The sequence below is a fragment of the Eschscholzia californica genome, unplaced genomic scaffold (genome assembly GCF_041429995.1).
Source record: "Eschscholzia californica isolate CP2 unplaced genomic scaffold, dmEscCali1.0.p SCAF_1, whole genome shotgun sequence".
In the NCBI taxonomy this organism is placed as follows: Eukaryota; Viridiplantae; Streptophyta; class Magnoliopsida; order Ranunculales; family Papaveraceae; genus Eschscholzia; species Eschscholzia californica.
In genome coordinates, this window is record NW_028238198.1 from 13,159,230 (window position 1) to 13,179,173 (window position 19,944).

General features: G+C 36.9%; 3 protein-coding genes across 3 annotated transcripts; all 3 read right to left on the minus strand.

Moving 5' to 3' along the window:
- Window positions 1–8,078: 8,078 nt before the first annotated feature.
- LOC147564260 (F-box protein CPR1-like) lies at window positions 8,079–9,544 on the minus strand. The gene has a single exon (XM_086644882.1). The coding sequence runs from the start codon at window positions 9,531–9,533 to the stop codon at window positions 8,238–8,240; it is 1,296 nt and encodes a 431-aa protein (XP_086501008.1). The 5' UTR covers window positions 9,534–9,544; the 3' UTR covers window positions 8,079–8,237.
- A 2,304-nt stretch (window positions 9,545–11,848) lies between these two features.
- On the minus strand, window positions 11,849–13,021 carry LOC147564261 (F-box protein CPR1-like). Its single transcript, XM_086669935.1, has one exon. It carries the CDS (start codon window positions 13,019–13,021, stop codon window positions 11,849–11,851), a length of 1,173 nt encoding a protein of 390 aa, XP_086526061.1.
- Window positions 13,022–18,518: 5,497 nt separating this feature from the next.
- On the minus strand, window positions 18,519–19,618 carry LOC147564262 (uncharacterized). Its single transcript, XM_086644909.1, has one exon. The coding sequence runs from the start codon at window positions 19,606–19,608 to the stop codon at window positions 18,655–18,657; it is 954 nt and encodes a 317-aa protein (XP_086501035.1). The 5' UTR covers window positions 19,609–19,618; the 3' UTR covers window positions 18,519–18,654.
- Between the last annotated feature and the right edge of the window lie 326 nt (window positions 19,619–19,944).

Genomic DNA, 19,944 nt, shown 5'->3' on the forward strand with positions numbered 1-19,944 from the left:
TTTAGGAAGACGGATACTCCACCATCCATTCATCATATGATTCCCGAGAATGAAGGCATGGAAAGTAAAGAATGTGAAAGCAAAGTGCGAACAATAGAAAAGTCGATTGTTGAGAATACTAGTGTTGGTATTGCATTGTTTGTATTGTTTATAGTTGAGTTTCAAAAAAAAAAAAAAAAAAAAAATGAAAAAATGAAAAAATGAAGAAAAAATCTCAAAAAAACAGAAAGTGTGTCTAAAAGTTCATGTGAACTTTAGTTTGTTATGTAAAATAAGTGTTCGAAGCAAAAAGCTAAGTATGGAAGTTTCTTGAAGTTATCTAGCATTGAAGGCGTCGACATTCTCGGGATCTCATCACCATCCATATCATCACTTGTATCCGTTGACCTTTAGGAAGCATTATTATAAGGTAGAGTGGGTGAGAAGGGTAAGTGAGCTTCCCCATTCCATTTAGTGGTTATATTCCTTTTCGTAGATCATTCGTTCTAAAATGTTGTCCTCACCCTTTTTATGTGTTGAGTTCAAGTTTAGTGATCACACTCGCACATACGAGCGAACCATTTCTGAGTAATTCATCTTTTAGAGCGTATGTCTGTGAGGCCAAAGTCGAGGCGAAATGTATTAAGATAGGGACCAAGGCTCTGCCTGCTTGGAACTGAAATGATTCTCATTGTGGCTAGTCACGTACACTTTGAGTCTAGATTACTAGTGAAGAGATCTTTAGCGTCTGTATAGTGTTGTTAACTTTGACTGATTCCTATTAGCTTGCTAAAATTTTCTAGGAGATAAACATTTTTAGTCCGTCTTAGTTGACTTTGAGTGCTTTTGGACCCTATTGTATTTTTGAAATGTTTTTTGAATTTTGTGGGTATATTCTCTGGAAACCCTCACGAGACAAAACTCGTCCACTAGGGCAACCTAGGGGTTTAATGGCTTGTTGCATATGCTAAATGCAACCGGGATTCCTCCGACAGTGAGTTAGGTTTTTCTTTTATTTTGTTTTGCTCGAGGACTAGCAAAATCTAAGTTTGGGGATGTTTGATGGGTCATGAAAATGTCCCATCAGAGTCGTTTAAATTAGCCGAGTTAGTCTGTTTCGAGTCTTTATTGTAATAAAATGGTTGGTTTTCTTGATTAGGTGTCTTTTGCAGAGTTAGGTGTGAAAAACGGTTAAAAATGAGAAAAAGATGCACAAAGGGTATTTTGGTCATTTGGAGTCAAGGGCATTCTGGAAATTTGGCCAAGGTCAGTGCGTGGTTGAAAAATAGAGGTCGAGACGAGCCCGTAGGAGAAAACGGAAGTCAAATCGGAGTCCGGACGAAGGAATAAACCAAGGTCAAAGTCAGGTCAACATTTGGTCAGCATTCGGTACAAGTTCGGGCAAGTTTCTGGCCCGCGGTATGCTTAGGGACACGTGTCGTAGTTCGGAGGTCGGAGCATCTAAATCGCGTGTTCGCGCTAAGCAGCGAAGTGGGACCATCGTGAATCATCCAGTGTAGCGCGTCTCAGCGAGCTTCGGTAGTCCCTTGTTCACGTCTTAATCTGGACCGTAGCCTTCCGCGTGTCCTAGATCGGACGGTTCTTGTGCATCCCGTGTTTTGTACTTATTCCGTGCATCCGTAGCAACTTAACTTGGTAGCGCCCGTCTCCACATTTTAATCTCAGCCTCTCGCTTCCGTGTTTTCAAGATCCGACGGTTTCGGATGATTTAACCCTTTATTGCTTATTCTGTGTGAACCGAAGTATCATAAGGATAGTGCACCGGGACGCGTGGTTGCCTCCTGTCCGTCCAGATTCGAGCGCGCCAAGATCAGACGGCTGCTGTCCCTACCGCGACCTAATATCTTACATCCGGCTATATCCAATAATCCGAATTCCCAACTTTAAACCCTAGCCGCCAGCTTAACTAGGGTTTTGCCCTTTTAAACCCTTTTATAACCCTTTTAGCCCTCAGCTTTCCACTTTTTACCAATTTTAACCCCAACTCAACCCTAATCCTATATAAACACCTTTAGAAGACCAACCAACCTCTTTTTTCTTAGCCCCTCTTTCCTCCTTCTTGTAGTTGTAAAACCCTAACTCTTCTTCTTTTCCCTCTTAGCCTCCTTTTCTCTCTACCTCTTCTCAACTAAAAATCCTAGCCACCATTCTACCACCTTCATCTTTTCTCTAGATTTACTTTCTCCTTCTAATTTCTTCTTCTAACCTTCTAATTTCTCCATACCTTATTCTCTAAAATCTCTTCTTCTTCTATCTCTCTTCTAAATTTCTCTTCTTTTATCTTCTAATAAGCTATTATTTGGAGTTTTGAGCAATATTCTTGAGATACTTGGAGCTTAAATTGGACATCAAAATGGAGATACATGGGAATATGGATTGGGAACATTCTTGGTGATTTCTTTCCATTAATCTTTTGTAATTTCATTTATTTTATGAATTCAATGAATATTGTTTTAGATTCCATGAGTAGCTAAATTTTGTATCTAGGGTGTAGAGGAAACCCATATTTGGGCTTATTTTGAGATATGTTATAAATCAATGAATCCTTATTTTGAGCTTCAATGCCTATTGATTGTCATTTCATGTTGATTCTATAACCTTATTATCACTCATGTATTATAATTAGATATTTCATGCTTTTATTGATTTATTAGATGAGATATGCCTTTTAGATCTTGAATGATAGTGTAGGAAATTAGTTTTATGTGGTAGTCAATCATACATTCTTGATTTTAAATTGTGTTATTAAAGAATATATTTCGAAATCTAAATAGTTTATTATGTTAAATTTTGAGTTATACATGAGAAAAGGGATTTGTTAATTAATGCATGTTTTAAGTAGTCCATCTATGTGGTGAAATCGAAAACCCTAGATTCTTCTTCTCATCTTGATTTAATTCTTATTAGTCTATTAGTATTGCTTTTTTTTTCATAGTAGTTTCCAAATCAAATCAAAAGTTTGAAAGGGGGTTTAATTCGAGATTTAGATAAAATAGCTTGTCTCTTGGGACGATACTCGACTTATTAGAAATACTATAACTTGACCCCGTATACTTGCGGGATTAGACCTAATTTTGATTTGATAGGTGGGTAACTTCAGATATTGAATGCGGGTTTAACCCAATAATCAAAATGTCAATAGCTAACTTAGACTAACACACACACACACACCCCACTTCATAGAATTGATGATTGATTTGTAAAATAAAGAAACAAATAAAACTATCTAAACTATCTAAGAGAGGGGAGAAGATATCTAAGGTTATAAAATCCACCGCATAACTTCACTTTATAAAACAAGCACTTAATTACTTAAATCTCTTTTGTATTTACTCGGGATCCAATATAATGAACTATTTGGATTCCGGATGATATTCTAGATAAAACAATTTTATAATTAAGAATGTATGATTGACTACCATATAAAACTAATTTCCTACACTATCATTCAAGATCTAAAAGGCATATCTCATCTAATAAATCAGTAAAAGCATGAAATATCTAATTATAATACATGAATGATAATAAGGTTATAGAATCAACATGAAATGACAATCAATAGGCATTGAAGCACATCAAAGGATTTAATTAATCAAGAACAAGTATTATAAAGATCCAAAATGGGTTTCATTCACAACCTTAGATTGCTAAATTAACTATACATGGAATCTAGAATAACATTCATTGACATTGTAAAATAAATGAAAATACTAAGAAATTAATGGAAAGCAATCACCAAGAATGCTCAAATTCCATATCCTCATGTATCTCCAATTTGTCCAAGATTTGCTCCATTTATGCTCAAGAATGTTACTCCAAGAAATCCAAGTAATAGCTATTTTATTGCCACCCAAATAAGAAAAAGAAGGAAAAGAAGGAAGAAATTAGATGTAGAAAGAAGTTAGAAAGAAGAGATGAAAGGGGATAAAGATGATGGAAGAATATGGAAGAAAGAAGGAGATGACTATTAATGGTAGAAAGAATAGTGGTAGAGAAGAAATAGTAGTATTAGTAGAGAAGATAGAAAAAGAATGGGAAAAATGGGTTAGGTAGTAGAGAAGAAAGATTAGGTAAGAGGAAGTAGAAGAAAAGAATGGGGGATTAGGGTTAGAAGATAGAAAGAGAATGGCTTAGAAATTAGATAAGGAAGCCCTTTGAGAGGGTTTGCAAGTCTCGGTTTAATGGAGGTTCAAGAGTTTTATTTATAGAGTTGGGGTTTAGTATGGTTAAAATGGTAAAAAGAAAACAAAGAGGGTTAAAATTGGAATTTTAGGGGGTTAAATGAGAAAACCCTAATTAGTTCGGTTGACTGGTGGCGGCTAGGGTTTGGCTGGGAAATTTGGATGCTATGGTATAGCCGGAAGCAACATATTACGATGGGACGAAACAGCCGCCGTTAGATTTTGAGGCACGCGGATCCGGAGTGTTTAGAGGGAGACACGTGTCTGGGTGTACGGGATCTAGGCTGCTTCGGGTGCACGGAATAAATGTAAAACACGGGACTTACGGGAGCCGTTGGATCTGGGACACGCGGAAGGGAGCGGCTAAGATTAAAACGTTGCTTCCGGGTCTATGGTATTAAGTTGCTTCGGATACACCGGATCAAGGTCATTGGGCCATTTCGCTGTTAAGCGGAAATACGGGAATTTGATGCAACGATCTCCGGAGCGCGCCACGTGTTCCTTGGTGTACCGCGCGCCAAAATAATGCCCGACATTGTCCCGCTAGTCAACCTGATTTGACTCCATCTTTGACTTTGCCTAGTTCGCTCATCCGGACTCCGATTTAACTTCCGTTTTCTCCTACGGACTCGTCTCGACCTCTACTTTTCAGCCACGCACTAACCTTGGCCAAATTAGCAGATTGTCCTTGACTCCAAATGACCAAAATACCCTTCATGCATCTTTTCCTCGTTTTTAACCGTTTTTCGCATCTTACTCCGCAAAAGTCACCTAATCAAGAAAACCAACCATTTTATTATAATAAAGACTCGAAACCGACTAACTCGACTAAATTAAACGACTCTGATGGGACATTTTCATGACCCATCAGATACTAGTGTTAGACATTAAATGTCGTTATCCTCTATAAATACTAGTATAAGGGTATAATTCCCTTCATATTCAACCATTTCTACAAGAGTGTGAGGCGGATTCGACGACATATGCTCTTGTTTTGAAAGAGGTGAAGGAACGACGACGACAAACACATTCTACTGAAATTGAAGAACTACTAAAAGAATTTGCTGAAATATTCTCAAGTGATATATCTGTCGGATTACCACGTACGAGAAGTATCCAACATCATATTGGTCCCAGGAGCTAGCCTTCCGAATTTGCCGCATTATCGCATGAGTCCGAAAGGACATGAGAAATTCATTCTACTTTTAATGTTTCTGATTTATATGCATATCATGGAAACGGAGCAGCAACAACTAACTCGACGACGAGTTTTCTTCAAGAATGAGGGATTGATGCAAATGATTCCAGAAGATTGCAGAAATTCTCTGAAGTCTGGAGCAGTCAAGTCAATAGTTTAATTAGTCAAAGATTATTAAATTCTAAATATTAATGAAGTGTCTAGGTGATGTAAGAGTTTAGTCTTAAGAAGTGTCTTGTAATTGCCTAGGGAATGTAATAGTGTGGCCTATAAGTAGGGAAGCTCTCTAGTTTGTAAGTCAGTTTACATCTTTTAAAATCAAGTAATAGTAAAGGTTTTTCCCCTAGCAAAGGGTTCCCAAAGTCTTTTCCTTGGTTTTATCTCAAAAAATCAAGGCTCCGACGGTGTTTGGAGTATTCTCCTTCCGATTTTAGGAAGCAAGTACTAATCTGTTTGCTTTAGATTTCACATGGGATTGTACGAGATAAACAAGTATTATTGAGGTACAAATCAGGGAAGTTTTAGAGGAACTCCCATTATGTTATTGGCGTAATCCCGAACTCATTTAACTATAGTAAATTTGGTTTGACTACCCCAGTTGTTGGCTGACCCCATATCGGTGGACACATAACCGATTTTGTGAACCAAAATAAGCCATTTGCTCATGAGTATATGTACACAAGATGAATTGTAGAGCCAAAACAGAGGGAGGGTCTGGAGAAGTTAAATAGAAGTAATAGGGCCATACCACATTCCCAAGATTAAAAACATCTAAGTTTAGAGAAAGGAAGATGAGTGTTGAAAGTGTCTTAAATAGGGGTTGATATCTAACTCGGTTTCTGACCCCGCCAACCCGCTTACAAGGCGGTCTCAACGTGGAACTTTGGACTCGTTAGCAGGGCTCCGAGGCAGAGCAGGGTTCCGAGACAGATCTGGTATGCATAGCAGGGCTTATGTCGGTTATTAGTGTTAGCATATCCATGTTGCTGATGTCGAAAAATAGTCCTCCGTTAGGTTAGCAAGAAATCGTGACGTGATGCATGACATCGTCCGTTATGATAGAGTATTTCGTTTGGTTGACCGAGATGTTTTCTTCCTGCTCTTTACTCTTGCTCCTTCTCCTCGCTCCTAGCTCCTTGAAACCTTGGGGGAAACCTGCAAAGGGTTCGGAAACCGCTCGACGCTCAAGACAGTCAGATTGCTCTTTAAAGTAAAATATTGAATATTGATTGAACCTTTTGGGGGCGAGTAAGTGTTACTTCGTGAAAAATGATCGTGTCTTGTGGAAGACGATGGATGGCCTTTTATAGGCTGTATTAGACCGACTGTGATATGTAGTGTAGGTGAGGTGGTTGCCATCTACCGTTAAGTAAGTTCCCTAATGTTTCTATTTAGGGTTTTCCTTTAGAGTTATCTCGTATCTAGAAAAAATAGAAGTTCTTATGTTCTAGGATACTTCGTAGATATCCTGCCGAGGCGATAGATCTTTGGAGAGATAATTCCTCCTTTAAGACTCTTGAAGCCCAAACTTGCTTAAATACTTAAGATCTTTAACCGACTAAGATCTTTAGGAAGAATCGGGATTGAGTCGGCAAGCGCGCGACTCGCTTCTGCCTTCCTAGTTTCAGGCGTAAGACATCAACCTTGCTTACGTGGACTCCTCCTTACTTCTTTAGAGAATCCCAGGGTTGATCAGATCGTGCTACGATCGAAACAGGGCTGGATCCCCTTAGCTGATCCGGGTCGACCTCCCAGTTCTGGGCGTAGGTGTCGGAGCGTTCAAGGCCCAACAGTCCTGCTGCCTTAAGCCAGGTTGACCCGTTGGACTCTTGGTCTATTCTTGACTTATTGACGTCAGTCAACATCTGGACATTTTTTGCATCATCACATGTAGTCTTCGGATTTAGAAAGAGAGAGTCAGAGTGGAATATATTACTAAAAACCTAAGAAATATCTGTCTCGAGTTCTCACGAATCCCTTGTGTAACTTGTTTGCTTATCATAGTTGAAATCATCGCGTAGTTGTTATCGTGGAGTAGGTCTGACCAGCCGAACCACATAAATCTCTTGTAGATGTTCTTTATTTCCTATTATTTTTTCTTAGATTACTTGCTTTCGTCATAACAATGAGTTAAGATAGACATAACTAGATTTCATATTAAAGAGTAAAGATGAACCCACATAATGGTAAATACAAGTAGAAAGATGAACGATGGATCCACCCCCATCGCTTACTTCGAACTTGCTCCAAAGATTCAACCGAGACAGACAAGAAGCAAGAAAGGGGCAGGAACTCGGCACGGGCCATCCTGCTCTCATAGCAGTGCCACTTCAACTGACAGGTTAGGAGTGCGAGCACTTGGAAGGAAGAATGAGATTTTTGTTTGACCGTGATACTCTGTTTGGCACATATCTATGCCAAATCTTAACCTTGCTGCGTGTCAGACCATGATTTAGAGGGACAACTCTCCTTTATAATCTTGCTCCAACAAATAGTCCAATTGGATATCTGCGAGGCGGACAATCATCTTCGATTTTTGTTTTGTGTTCAATTGAGAGAGAAGACAAATTAAACTTACCATCTTACCGACACATAGTGGGGCGCCTGCTTTGAAACTCTGAATCAAGGTTGATTTACTAACCTAAAAATAGAGTTAAAGCAAGTCAGACATAGTATGACAAATGAAAAAAAAACTCATAATCTCTAATAGTACCAATAGGCATGGATATCAATTCCTCAAAAATACAATTAAAATTCATATTTTTCATTTAAGACATAAAAGTGACTCAAAAGTTGAGGCACACAAAAGCTATTGCAAAAATACTAACCCTAAGCCTGAGTATATACAAATGTAAAGGTCAGCGAAACAATTTAAGTAAATCGTGCAATGGTCCTCGTTCTCTTTCAACCCTTTTGTTCGATTCTTGCTCCAAATTTGAGGATTCGAGTGAAACTTTCTCTTCAGGCTTTTTCTCTAGTTGTTGCCCGAAATAAGTTTTAGAATTTAGTGAAACTAAAGTCCCAACACAAGGCAATGCTTGAAAAACTGACGGAAAACTTAGCTTACGAATTGTAGGTTTTTCTTGCTTATGGTCATATAGAAGTAAATCCGTAAAACCTTTCTGTAGTAGCATATAACCGTTATCGAGACACTTCAACGGTTCCACGCAATTAACGAATTTGAAACGAGTATCACTGTAGTCAGTAATGGTGAAAACCTTAGTCCAAGAACCATACTCCTTCATAACCCATGCTTCAGTTCGATCCTTCATCACACATCCTTCAGTCTGATCCTCCGGGATAGTATAAAATGTGCATAGATAGTCTACCAAAACACCAAGAGCTCCCGTTCCCGACAAGGATTTGGCAATCGATAGTGGTATCGATACTTCTTGAAATCTCTTCTCAACCATATGAAATAAAAGTAAAACCTTATTGTAGTTTGCTGCTGCACATGGAATTGCCACCCAATAAAGAACCCCATTGAGAAACATACCACATGTTTTAGGATTGATCTTGTATGGAATGTTGTCAATGAATTCCCACGAATTTGAGGCTAGAGTATAGAGCCAAACCTGACTTAAGTATTCGTAGTCGTATGAATATTCATCATTATTGCTATAAATAACGATAAAATTGTAATCATCAAGCTTGCAATTATAACCGAAACCACATGCGACATTTATACAAATTAATTTACCATTGATAGGTGGTTGTGGTAGCTCTCTAAATTCAGTAGTAGATGGGTTCAAGAGGTAAAACCTAAGACTACCATCATAACAATTCCTAGTAGTGTAAGAAACTAAACCATTACAAGAACAAACAAAGTGAAGATCGGAGTTATTAAAAGAGATGAATGGGTAATCGATCCAACGGAGAGGTTTGTTAGATAATAAGGAATCATGATCAATGGAGTATAGTCTGTTAGTATACCTGTTACGGGCAATGAGATTAATTTTGTCTTGTTTAATGGCATTATTATGGTAAACTTTAATAAAATCAGGGTCAGAAAATAGAGAGTACCAGGTTTTAGATACTGACTTGAATCTTAAGATAGATTTAACTGGTAAAAGTACAAGGATGTTGTTGGTGATGACATCGTCCGGGATCAGAATCGGCATTGAACGTCGTTGTCTTTTGATCATCTTTCTCATTGTTATTCCCAAACTACAGAAAATCAGATTTGTGAGAAAGAGAGTTTAAAAAAGATACGAAGATTGATAAGAGAGAATAAAGACCCAATCTGTATACAAATCGGTTTAGCCAGAAATAGAAGTTTTCTTGTAGTTTACACTAGTAGGAAGGTAATACTGTTAACTTGTTGTCCCAGTCCATGTTGGATAGGGGGCCAAATTTTCCGTGCCTCAGGGACCTTAATCTCACCTGATGTAGGGGTGGGAATTATTGGGTGCCTACATGTTGTATCATTCATGGGGTCGGGTCGGTTGTGAAACACCATGTCGATTTGGATTCTCGCACTTATCCGGTTGCGTTGTTTTAAAACCCGTTAAGCCCATCAAACCTTCGGATTTATCAGATGCTGCGCTGTTGGGTCTCTGTTTTTTTATAGCATAATATCTAAGAATTTATTTATCTAGCTTATACACCCTTTTATCGAGTCACCACCGCCACCACCAACATATAACCATCACATCCACGACCATCACCACAATATAACCACCACGACCATCGCCACATGTATGTGTAGTATTGTATATTATTATGTATTATATAGTATATACTAGGTGTCCACCGTGTCTTACGAGCGCGGTAGATGCCTTGTGGATAACGCCGTTGTAGATCCCTCTCAGTTTTACACATAAGTTACATATCATCAATCTCTGAATTTGTGTATACCGTGGTGTCTTACTCACGTCGTCTAACGTCATGTTTGAAGTAGGATAATCGTTGATTTCTCGGTATTAATCGAGTGATTTTTTACTTTGTTTTTTGTTGAGTACAGTGATTTTTTACTTGGAAGATGGAATTGTATAGACATTTGTTTATAATGATTATTTGAGGAATATTATAGAGCCATACAATTATTTGATTTAGATGTAAGTCAATTTTTGTTGGTAGAATGGAAGCCCCATGAATTCTTAGAACCCTAGGACCAGAGACGGATCCAGGTATTGGATGTAGGGGCGCAAAATTATATACTTAAGTACTTCCAAACACACACTAGGAAAAAAAATGGCATTAAGGATGGACAAACACTGTCCCTAAGAAAGTAAAAAACCGTCCTTACTAGTCATTAGGGACGAACCAAAACAACCTCTAAGAAGGTAAAACCTGTCCGTACTAGTCATTTGGGAACGGTTTCTGTCTGTCACCAATAATGGCGTCCCCAAATATCGTTCTTCGAAATTGTTAGGGGGGGATCAGGGGGTGCGGCCGCACATCCTCGCACCCCCTTAGACCCGTCCATGCCTGGGACCATATACCAAGTCTTGGTATTTCAGTTGCTGGGCAGGCACGTGGATGAAACTTTAGTTCCATAAGCAAATTTAATTGGTATGACCGCCTCAATTCTGGACCATATACCCGTTCACTTGCTGTCCTGGTAGCTGGATTCTTTTCTGGAAATGGGAAGCCTCAATTCCAACACAGGTATGTGCTTCGATCTTGACCGCCTTTATTGTTTCTACGTTGATTACATCAATATCCAGTTCACTCTTTTATCTATTTTAAATTTACATAACCAAAGAGGTACAATTGTTTCATATAAAGAGGTACATTGAGCGCCTTTATTGTTTCCAAAACCGCATATAACATATGATTGGTGGCTTGGTGCATGGTTGGAAAGGTTTTTGAAGAATTACGCTACTCGATTGAGTTCTTTATATGAATCGACGAAATAGGTATCTTCCATTTGTCCAATAGTTTGTAAAAGCTTAGTCATATGAATACATTCCATCGAAAGAAATATGTAAATCAATGCACCATACATTTTAGCGGGAAAATTGTTTTAAATCCTTATGAGCTCACTTGTACTTTTCTAGGTATCTCTTTCAGTTGTGTTTACTTCTCTTGAGGTCATCATTGCCGCACTTGGAGATTTTCCTCTGACCTCTTTGGATACAGGACACCATAGTGGAGCGTCTGCTTTGAAGTTCTTAATCAAGTGCGATTTACTAACCTATAAATAGAGTTAACAGCAAGTCAGACATAGTAAATTAGTCGATAATTCTTAAGTCTCATACAACTCTAACAGTACCAATATGCATCCATATCAATTCATCAAATATATATAATTAAAATTCACGGTTCATTTACGACATAAAAGTGAACTTAATAGAAAGTTGAGGCACACAAAAGTTATTGCCAAAATACTAACTCTAAGCCTAAGTAACTACTAATATAAGGGTCAAAGAAACAAATTAAGTTAATTGTGCAATGGTCCTTGTTGTCTTTTAACCCTTTTGACGGATTCTCGCTCCAAATTTAAGGAATAGAGCGAAACTTTCTTCTAATCTTTTTTCTCTGATTCTTGCCCCAAATAAGTTTCAGAATTTAGCGAAACTAAAGTCTCGACGCAAGTCAATGCTTGAAAAATTGACGGGTAACTTAGCTTATGAATTGTAGGTTTTTTCTTCTTATGGTCATATAGAAGTAAATCCGTAAAACTTTTTTGTAGTAGTATGTAACCGTTATTGAGACGGTTCAATGGCTTCACGCAATTAATGAAATGAGTAACACTGAAGTCTTCAGTAATGGTGAAAACCTTAACCCAATAACCATACTCCTTCATAACCCATGCTTCAGTTTGATCCTTCGTCACCCATGCTTTAGTATGATCGTCCGAGATAGTATAAAATAAGCAGAGATAGTCTCCCAGAACACCAAGAGCTCCCATTGGTGACAAGGATCTCGCAATTAGTGGCGGTATTGGTACTTGTTTAAATCTCTTATCAACCATATCAAACAAAAGTAAAACATTATTATCGTTTGTTTTCGGAATTCCCACCCAATAAAGACCCTCTTTGAGAAACATAGCAGACCTTTCACTATCGATCTTGTAAGGAATGGTGGCAACGAATTCCCACGACTTAGAGCCTAAACTATAGAGCCAGACCTGACTCAAATATTCATACGGGTACGGAAGTTCATAAATAACCATAAAATTGTAATCATCAAGCTTGGAATTATAACCGAACCCACACGATGCCTTTATACAAGTTAGTGTGAAATTAATAGGTGATGGTGGTGGTGGTATTTCTCTAAATTCAGTAGTAGATGGGTTCAAAAGGTAAAACCTAACACCACCATCATCATAATTCTTAGTAGTATAAGAAACCAAACCATTACAAGAACCAACGAAGTGAAGATGGGATTTAAAAGAGATGAATGGGTAATCGTTCAAACGAAGAGGTTCGTTAGATGATAAGGAATCATGGTTAATGGAGTATAATCTATTAGTATTCTTGTGACTGACAATGAGATTAAACTTGTCTTGTTGAATAGCATGATTATGGTGAATTTTAATAAAATCAGGGTCAGAAAATAGAGAGTACCAGGTTTTAGATGCTGACTTGAATCTTAAGATAGATTTGGCTGGTAAAAGCACAAAGATGTTGTTGGTGATGACATCGTCGGGGAGAATCGGCATTGAGAGTCGTTGTCTTTTGACCATCTTCCTCATTGTTATTCCTAAGCAACAGAAAATCAGATGTGTGAGAAACAGAATTTTAAACAGAGAGAATATTATTGATAAGAGTCTCTTTCTCTCTATATATATAAAAATCGGTTTAGCCAGAAATAGAAGTTCCCTTGTATGTTACACTAGTAGGAAGAGGATATATACTGCTACCTTGTTGTCCTAGTCCATGTTGGATAGGGATTCCGGCTTCCAACAGACCTAAGTCTCACCCCATGTGTGGTTTCTGTGAAAGGCAAGGGGAAGTTTCAGCTACCAACCATAATACCCAATATACAAAGGGGTAGACTGTTTTTTTTTTCTCAACATATTTGAATGGGCTTTTTCTTTTACGAAAAGCCCACAAAATGGGCCCTAAGAGGAAATAAGGTCCAGTATATAAAAAAATTTAAAAAAAAATCCACTTTTAGAAAATTATCTCATATCAATCCCACATAAGGATCTCTACGGTGTTTTCCCCATTCTGGTAGTCCACTTTTCATCTTATTCCCAATCATACTACTCTCAAAGGCTCACTGAGACCTTACACTATACTAATAGCTGATTTAGATATGATATGTGAGGCCAAAAAGCGTATGTTCCCCTCTAATTCTATCTCCATTTTCTTAGTACAAAAGTCTTTTTTATCTCTCTACTTGTATGACCGAAATGAAAAACACCATTTTGCTCGTCATCATCTATGTCGCTCATCATCCATATTCCTCCCAAAGCAGCAACAAGTTCTTCAACTTACAATTCCCTTATTATCATCTTCAACTTATAACCTCATGAAAGAGTTCAACTTCTAACTTCGTCAGTTCATCTTCAACTTTATTTTCTATCTGTTCTTCAACTTATAACCTCATGAAAGGTTTCCTTCTCCGGAATTTCTTCTTGTTATGTATATATTTCTATTTTTATCTATAATAATCATTATTGGAAGTGGAGAGCAATTCGTTTTTCGATTGTTCGATTTTCATCGTCTCTTCTTCTTCTCTCTGTAATGAGATCTCTTCTCTCCAAACTGCCTCTTTCAATTACCACCCATGCCTACACTAATGATCTATAATGATTTAGGAAATTAGATAAACCATACTAAAGGGAATAATTATATATATTAGGTTAACGGCAATTTCAAGCAAGAGCGATTCTGGGAGATAAATAGGGAAGAGAATGGCGGAATCAGTTAGTAGTTTTGGGAGATTTTCAAGAAAAACAAGCAAAGAAATGGGAATGGACACACGTCAAGGAAGAAATAGAAGAAAATAACGCGATGGGAAATGATAAGAAGTTTCTATTAATGGAGGAAGGAAGATTATACATAAACAAGAAGAAGATAAAGTTATGGAATCACTTAACCTTCATCTTTGAAAGCAAAGTCAATGTCTCCGATGACATCCATAAATTCTTCTCCGAGGAACTTGGTGGTGTTCTTGATGAAACCTTAATTCGTCTCTACTAGGTTCATCTTGATAACATATAATTAAGTATAATACAGTTCACGACCTTTAAGGTCATCTCATTTGTGATCTTTAGGATCTTTTTATTTTGTGGCCTTTAGGGTCTTTTTATTTTGTTTTTGCAATATTGTACTCTTTTACCTTTATGTTGTCTTCGCTCCCCCGTTTTTTTGGGGTTTTATTTTCGTTTTCTTTTCGTTTTATATATTCAATCAGTATTTTCAAAAAAAAAAACCTTTATGTTGTCTTTACTTTTGTAACTTTCTTGTTGTAATTTACAATTGTATATCCATGTTGTACTCAAAGGAGTCCAAAATCTCCAAACCATGTAATGTATTGGATTTAATTCCTGCATGTGAATGAAAGTTATGGTTTTATAAAAAAAACATCAACTCTATTTTTGTCATTCTTGTTTACTTGTACTCTACATAAAATGTTTAGATCTAGTTTCTTTATCTTTTCATATTTTATAGAGAAAAAAATTTAAACTTTATATCTAGGTATTTGAAGCTCCATTAATGAAGTCGTTTTTGGTGTTTCTTTATCTAATGCGGTTGGATCTTTTTATGAAATTTCTTGGTTTTACGTCTACACTATTTTATTTCTCAACAAAGGTAAGAAGTTACACAATATTGTTTTTGTTCAAATATAACAAAAAGTATATTTTTATCTTACTTTCGTGTTTTTCCACATCATTTTCCTTTTGCTAACTATTACGGGAACATTCTCGTATATTGTTGTCAGCACAAGGTGTAAGTTCTTCACATAAATATATATATATATATATATAGAAAAACGCTTTAGCCAAAACGTTAGTTCAAGTCAATGTGTTTGTCAAATACAAAAGACAAAATGCAACACAATAACTAATTTTTGAGCAAAAAAAAAAAAATTTTGTTTAGAACTTTACAAAATTGTAGACGACAAACTAAGATTTGTTCAGAAATTTGTAAGAATATTTTTTACGTTGATTCTGGCTGGAGTTGTAGTAGGGACAAATTCGACCAAATTTTCATTTTGGGAGTAAAATTGTACTCTCGCGTAATATGTTTTTTCAAATATGATTTAGAATTGGGTATGGTTTCCTATTATCCCCAAATTTTGAGTTTTTAAATTATGGACCCTTATTATCAAAGTTGGTTTTTGACATACGAAAGACTTTTATTTTCAGATTTCATCTGGTATTGAAGCAGAAAAAGAATTATTGTAGGGGTCAAAAAAGAAAATGACTTTTGTACCCCGACATGACCGCCTCATATAGGACAAGGGGCAAAATGGTCTTCTATATGTAAAATACCATCTTGCCCCTCGTCCTTTATCAGACGACACAAGAGGCAGTCATGTGTAGCGGTACTTGTATCAGCCTTGAGGTCAAGAAAATCATAGCACATTGTACCTGAAAAAATTCTTAGAGAGGTCAAGAAAAGTGAGCTTAACAAATAGGCTGAGGCTTTGAGCATAAAGAATAATCTCTGGGGAATAAATTCTCTAGGGAATCCATGTTTTTTTTGTACATTCTTGGGGGCGTATTATATTTTAACCCAAAAGTTAACTTGATCAAACATTGCCCCCTAATCTTCATCATCTCTATCACCTTTACCACAACAACTTCCCACCACCACCATTGCCACATATTTTCTCTCTCTCACTCACGGTTACCCTCTCTCTTAGTCTCTCCCTCTCTATCTCACTACCTCTCTCTATTGCTTTCACTATCTACGTATCTCGATCTCTCAATATTTTTCTCTCAATCGCTTCTCGATTGATCTCTTATTTTTTCTCTCTTTTTCTATCTCTCGGACATTGTTCCGGCAAAGGGGGCGAAGGGAAGTGGTTCCTTCTCCAAAACTTGACCTCGAGGAGGGGTTCTGGAGAAACCCTGCGAGAATTTCGTGGCCACGAAACATTTCGCGGCCCTGACCATTTCGTGGCTGCAAAATGTTTCGTGGCCCTGACCATTTCGTGGCCCTGACCATTTCGTGGCTGCAAAATGTTTCGTGCCTGCAAAATGTTTCGTCCCTGCAAAACGTTTGTGGTCACAATACGTTTCGTGGCTACGAACTCTGTGATCTCTACAGAGAGATCTATACAGACTGCAAGACAGGGAGAGAGATAGAAAATGCGATAAACAGAGATAAAGACTGCGAGAGAGAGAAAAAAAGAGAAAGAGAAACCAACAAGAAATACGAGAGTGATCTACAATGAAAGAGAGAAATAGATCTAGAGTGAGAACGACAAAGAAATAGTCATTGAGAACGAAAGAGATGGTGAGAGAGATAATGAGAACGAGAAAGAGAAAGATAATATGAGACAGTGAGAGAGAGAGAGAGAGAGAGAGAGAGAGAGAGAAAGATAATGTGAGGGAAAGATAATAAGTAAGATAACTAGAGAAAGAACAAGAGAGAGGGAGAAGATTAAAATTAGGAGGCAATGTTTGATCAAGTCAGTTTTTAGATTAAAAAAAGAATACGCTCTCTAAATAAATTTTTGTTATCCATTTTTTTATTGGTTATTTCCGTTTTGGCCCCCAATTTGTGACCAACTCACCGTTTTGGCTCCTATAAGTGTCCGGCAGTTCGTTTTGGCCCCTAACTTCCTGTTTGGCCCCCAAATTTTTTCTAAGCCTCCCCATTCTACCCTCATGGAAATTCTGTAATTTAATTCATTTGTTTGTCTCTTTTTCCACCTCACTTCAAATTTCCACATCGCCTTCTCCACATAAGTGGGCCGAAGAAAGTCGTCGGAGAAGGTCGCCAGCCGGCAACTTATTCCGACGACCTTCATTTTTTTTTTCATCTTATTTTTCTTCCCCAATCTTTCTGTCTCTATCTTCTCTTTCTCTTTCTCTTTCTATCTTCTCTTTCTCTCTATCTCTCTCTCTAAAGGTAAAAATGGTGGGTTTTCATTAAAAACTTGGAGTTGAAGGAAAGATAGAAAGGATCAATCATGAAGAGAAAAGGTAATAGTGTATTTAAAACCATCACATTTCACGAGAAAAAAGAATAAGTTGGGGGTCAAAACGAACTGTCAGACACTTATAGGGGACAAAACGGTGAGTTGTTCACAAATTGGGGGCCAAAATGAAATTACCCATTTTTTATTCTCTAAGATTTTTCTTCATTTTCGAAAGCCGCCCCTTAACAAATAAGAGGATGGAAATGGGAATCTCTCCAAATAATCTTATTACTAGTCAAAGACAACCTTCCCAGATAAATTGCATTGCGCACATAATTTCGGATCCAACATGTGAAGTTATTAATATCTTTCAAATGTTTGATGTCAAACGGGGAATCAAATATTTTCCATGATAATTTGTTTCTGCTCAAATCTAAACTCATCATATTTGTTTCATTGTCGACATTAGTTGGGGACGAGAAATTATTTCCACCAAAATAAACTTCTTTCAAATGTTTGAGATCAAACAAAGCCTTATGTAGCTCCTTATTCTTTTTTCCTTGAAATGTTAGCATATTCTAATAGGTATGACTTTGTACCTCGAATCCTTAACTTCAAGGGTGAAAATACTAAAAAAAAAACTTGGTAATCACCCCAACCAAAAATCGTAGACCCTCATAATTTGTTTTAGAGCAATTCTAGTGTCATCATTTCAGTTGTACAACTAACATTATTTGAGATCATACATGAAAGATTGTTTCCCATCATGATAATTTCCCGAATGTTTAAGCTGGAAGTCTAATTGAAATGAAATAATGACTCAATTGATATAAAGAGACAGGCAACCCTTGCAAGACCCTGGAGTTCCTCTGCCCCTCCCTCACTTGTTTGAGATAGATAGAGACCAGAGAGTAGAAAGGGTTGATATAAATGTGGCAGATAAAAGTAAGGACAGTTCAACAAAAAAAAAAGATAAAGTAAAGACAATATTTTTGTTCCTTTGTTTTTTGATGAAATAATCTCGAAAATTGTTAAAAATGTGATTTTGCAACTACATGTCTGGTTAGAGGAAAAAAAGCAAACAAAAAACATAAAATGCGTTATTTTCTATCTTACTTTTGTTTAAGTTTTAACTTAATGCAACAGAATACGAGAGTCGAGAATTTCATTTACATCTATATGAATTTACATTTTTTATGAATAAATTACATCGGCTTTTCATGTTGGAATAAATGTGAAACAAAAATAGCATTTCCCAAAAAATATGGAACTATACTTGATTACTTATACCTCATAACTTGAAATTAAAGCATGACTTAATCTCCCTTCATCTATCTCTAACTCCTGCCTTCCGTTTCTTATCTTACACTCGTAATAAAACCCACTATACACCAAAAACATGAACAATTTCACTAGGCAAACGTAACCAAGTACCCAAATTTCAATCTCAAAATTTTTTGTTTTGGTTCTTCGGTTAATTTGGTCCTTCAAAAACCAGAATAGAGTGTAAATTACAACACTAATGATTGACAAAATCAATGTTAAACCAAATCCTTGAAGCCTTTTTTCTCTAATAAAATCTTCATTTCTTCCAATGTTTCTAACTCCATTCTGGTTCTCCTCTACTACGGAGATAACTAAACTTAGTACCCAAACGGAAACTACGTTAGTGTAAAATATTGAACTTGAAATTGTAATAATCATGATTAAGATGATCAAGGGTGTGCTTATGAGTGTTTGTGAGAATACGCTAGCTAAGATTAGAACCATCGTGACCAGAACGGTAGAAATGAGGGTAATGTAGAACCAAGTAATCAACGATCTCTTCCATGATATGTCGATCTTTACGAACCATTCCTTTAGGTTTGATTGATTTGAACTAATGTAAATTGTAACTACTAATGATAAAAGTGGAACGAAGAAAAACCCGGTTGCGGAGAGTAATTCTAACTCTAGTAACATCCGAAAATACTTGAGCGTCCTTCCAATGATTTCTTCATTTGGATTAACCATATCATGAATTAGAGACGCAGTCGAAATTATGTTTCCTATGATAGGTGCTTGTACTAGACTAGTGGCTAGTACTAATACACAAAAAGGAAAAAGTGTAAGGAGCTTGTATGAAACCATAAACTTCGCATTTTTAGTTGACACTCCCACGCCGCAACTTAGAATTTGTAGAATGTGTATCGGGCACTCATCTTCGTCAATCATCTGTGGAGGCACCTCTTCCTCCATTGTTCTTTAATATTGAGTATGATCGAACCAAAACTAATAGATCTTTCATATATATGAAGTTGTTTAGAGTTGCTTTATGAACACATAGAGTGTTATGTAAGTGATTCCTAACTTGACTTAGAAGTTAGAATGTTTTATGATATTAGGTTAGAAGTTGCGTGTAAGATATAATTAGGCATGGAATCTTGTAGGTGAGAAATGGTAAGGGCACCACATTTTCTCTGCCCCATCATATAAGCCTATAAGGATGTTATGTTTTGATAAATTTAGTCGATACTCTTATACCCAAACTTTCTTTGGTAAAAAAAGATCCATCAGTTTTTTGAACACCAACTT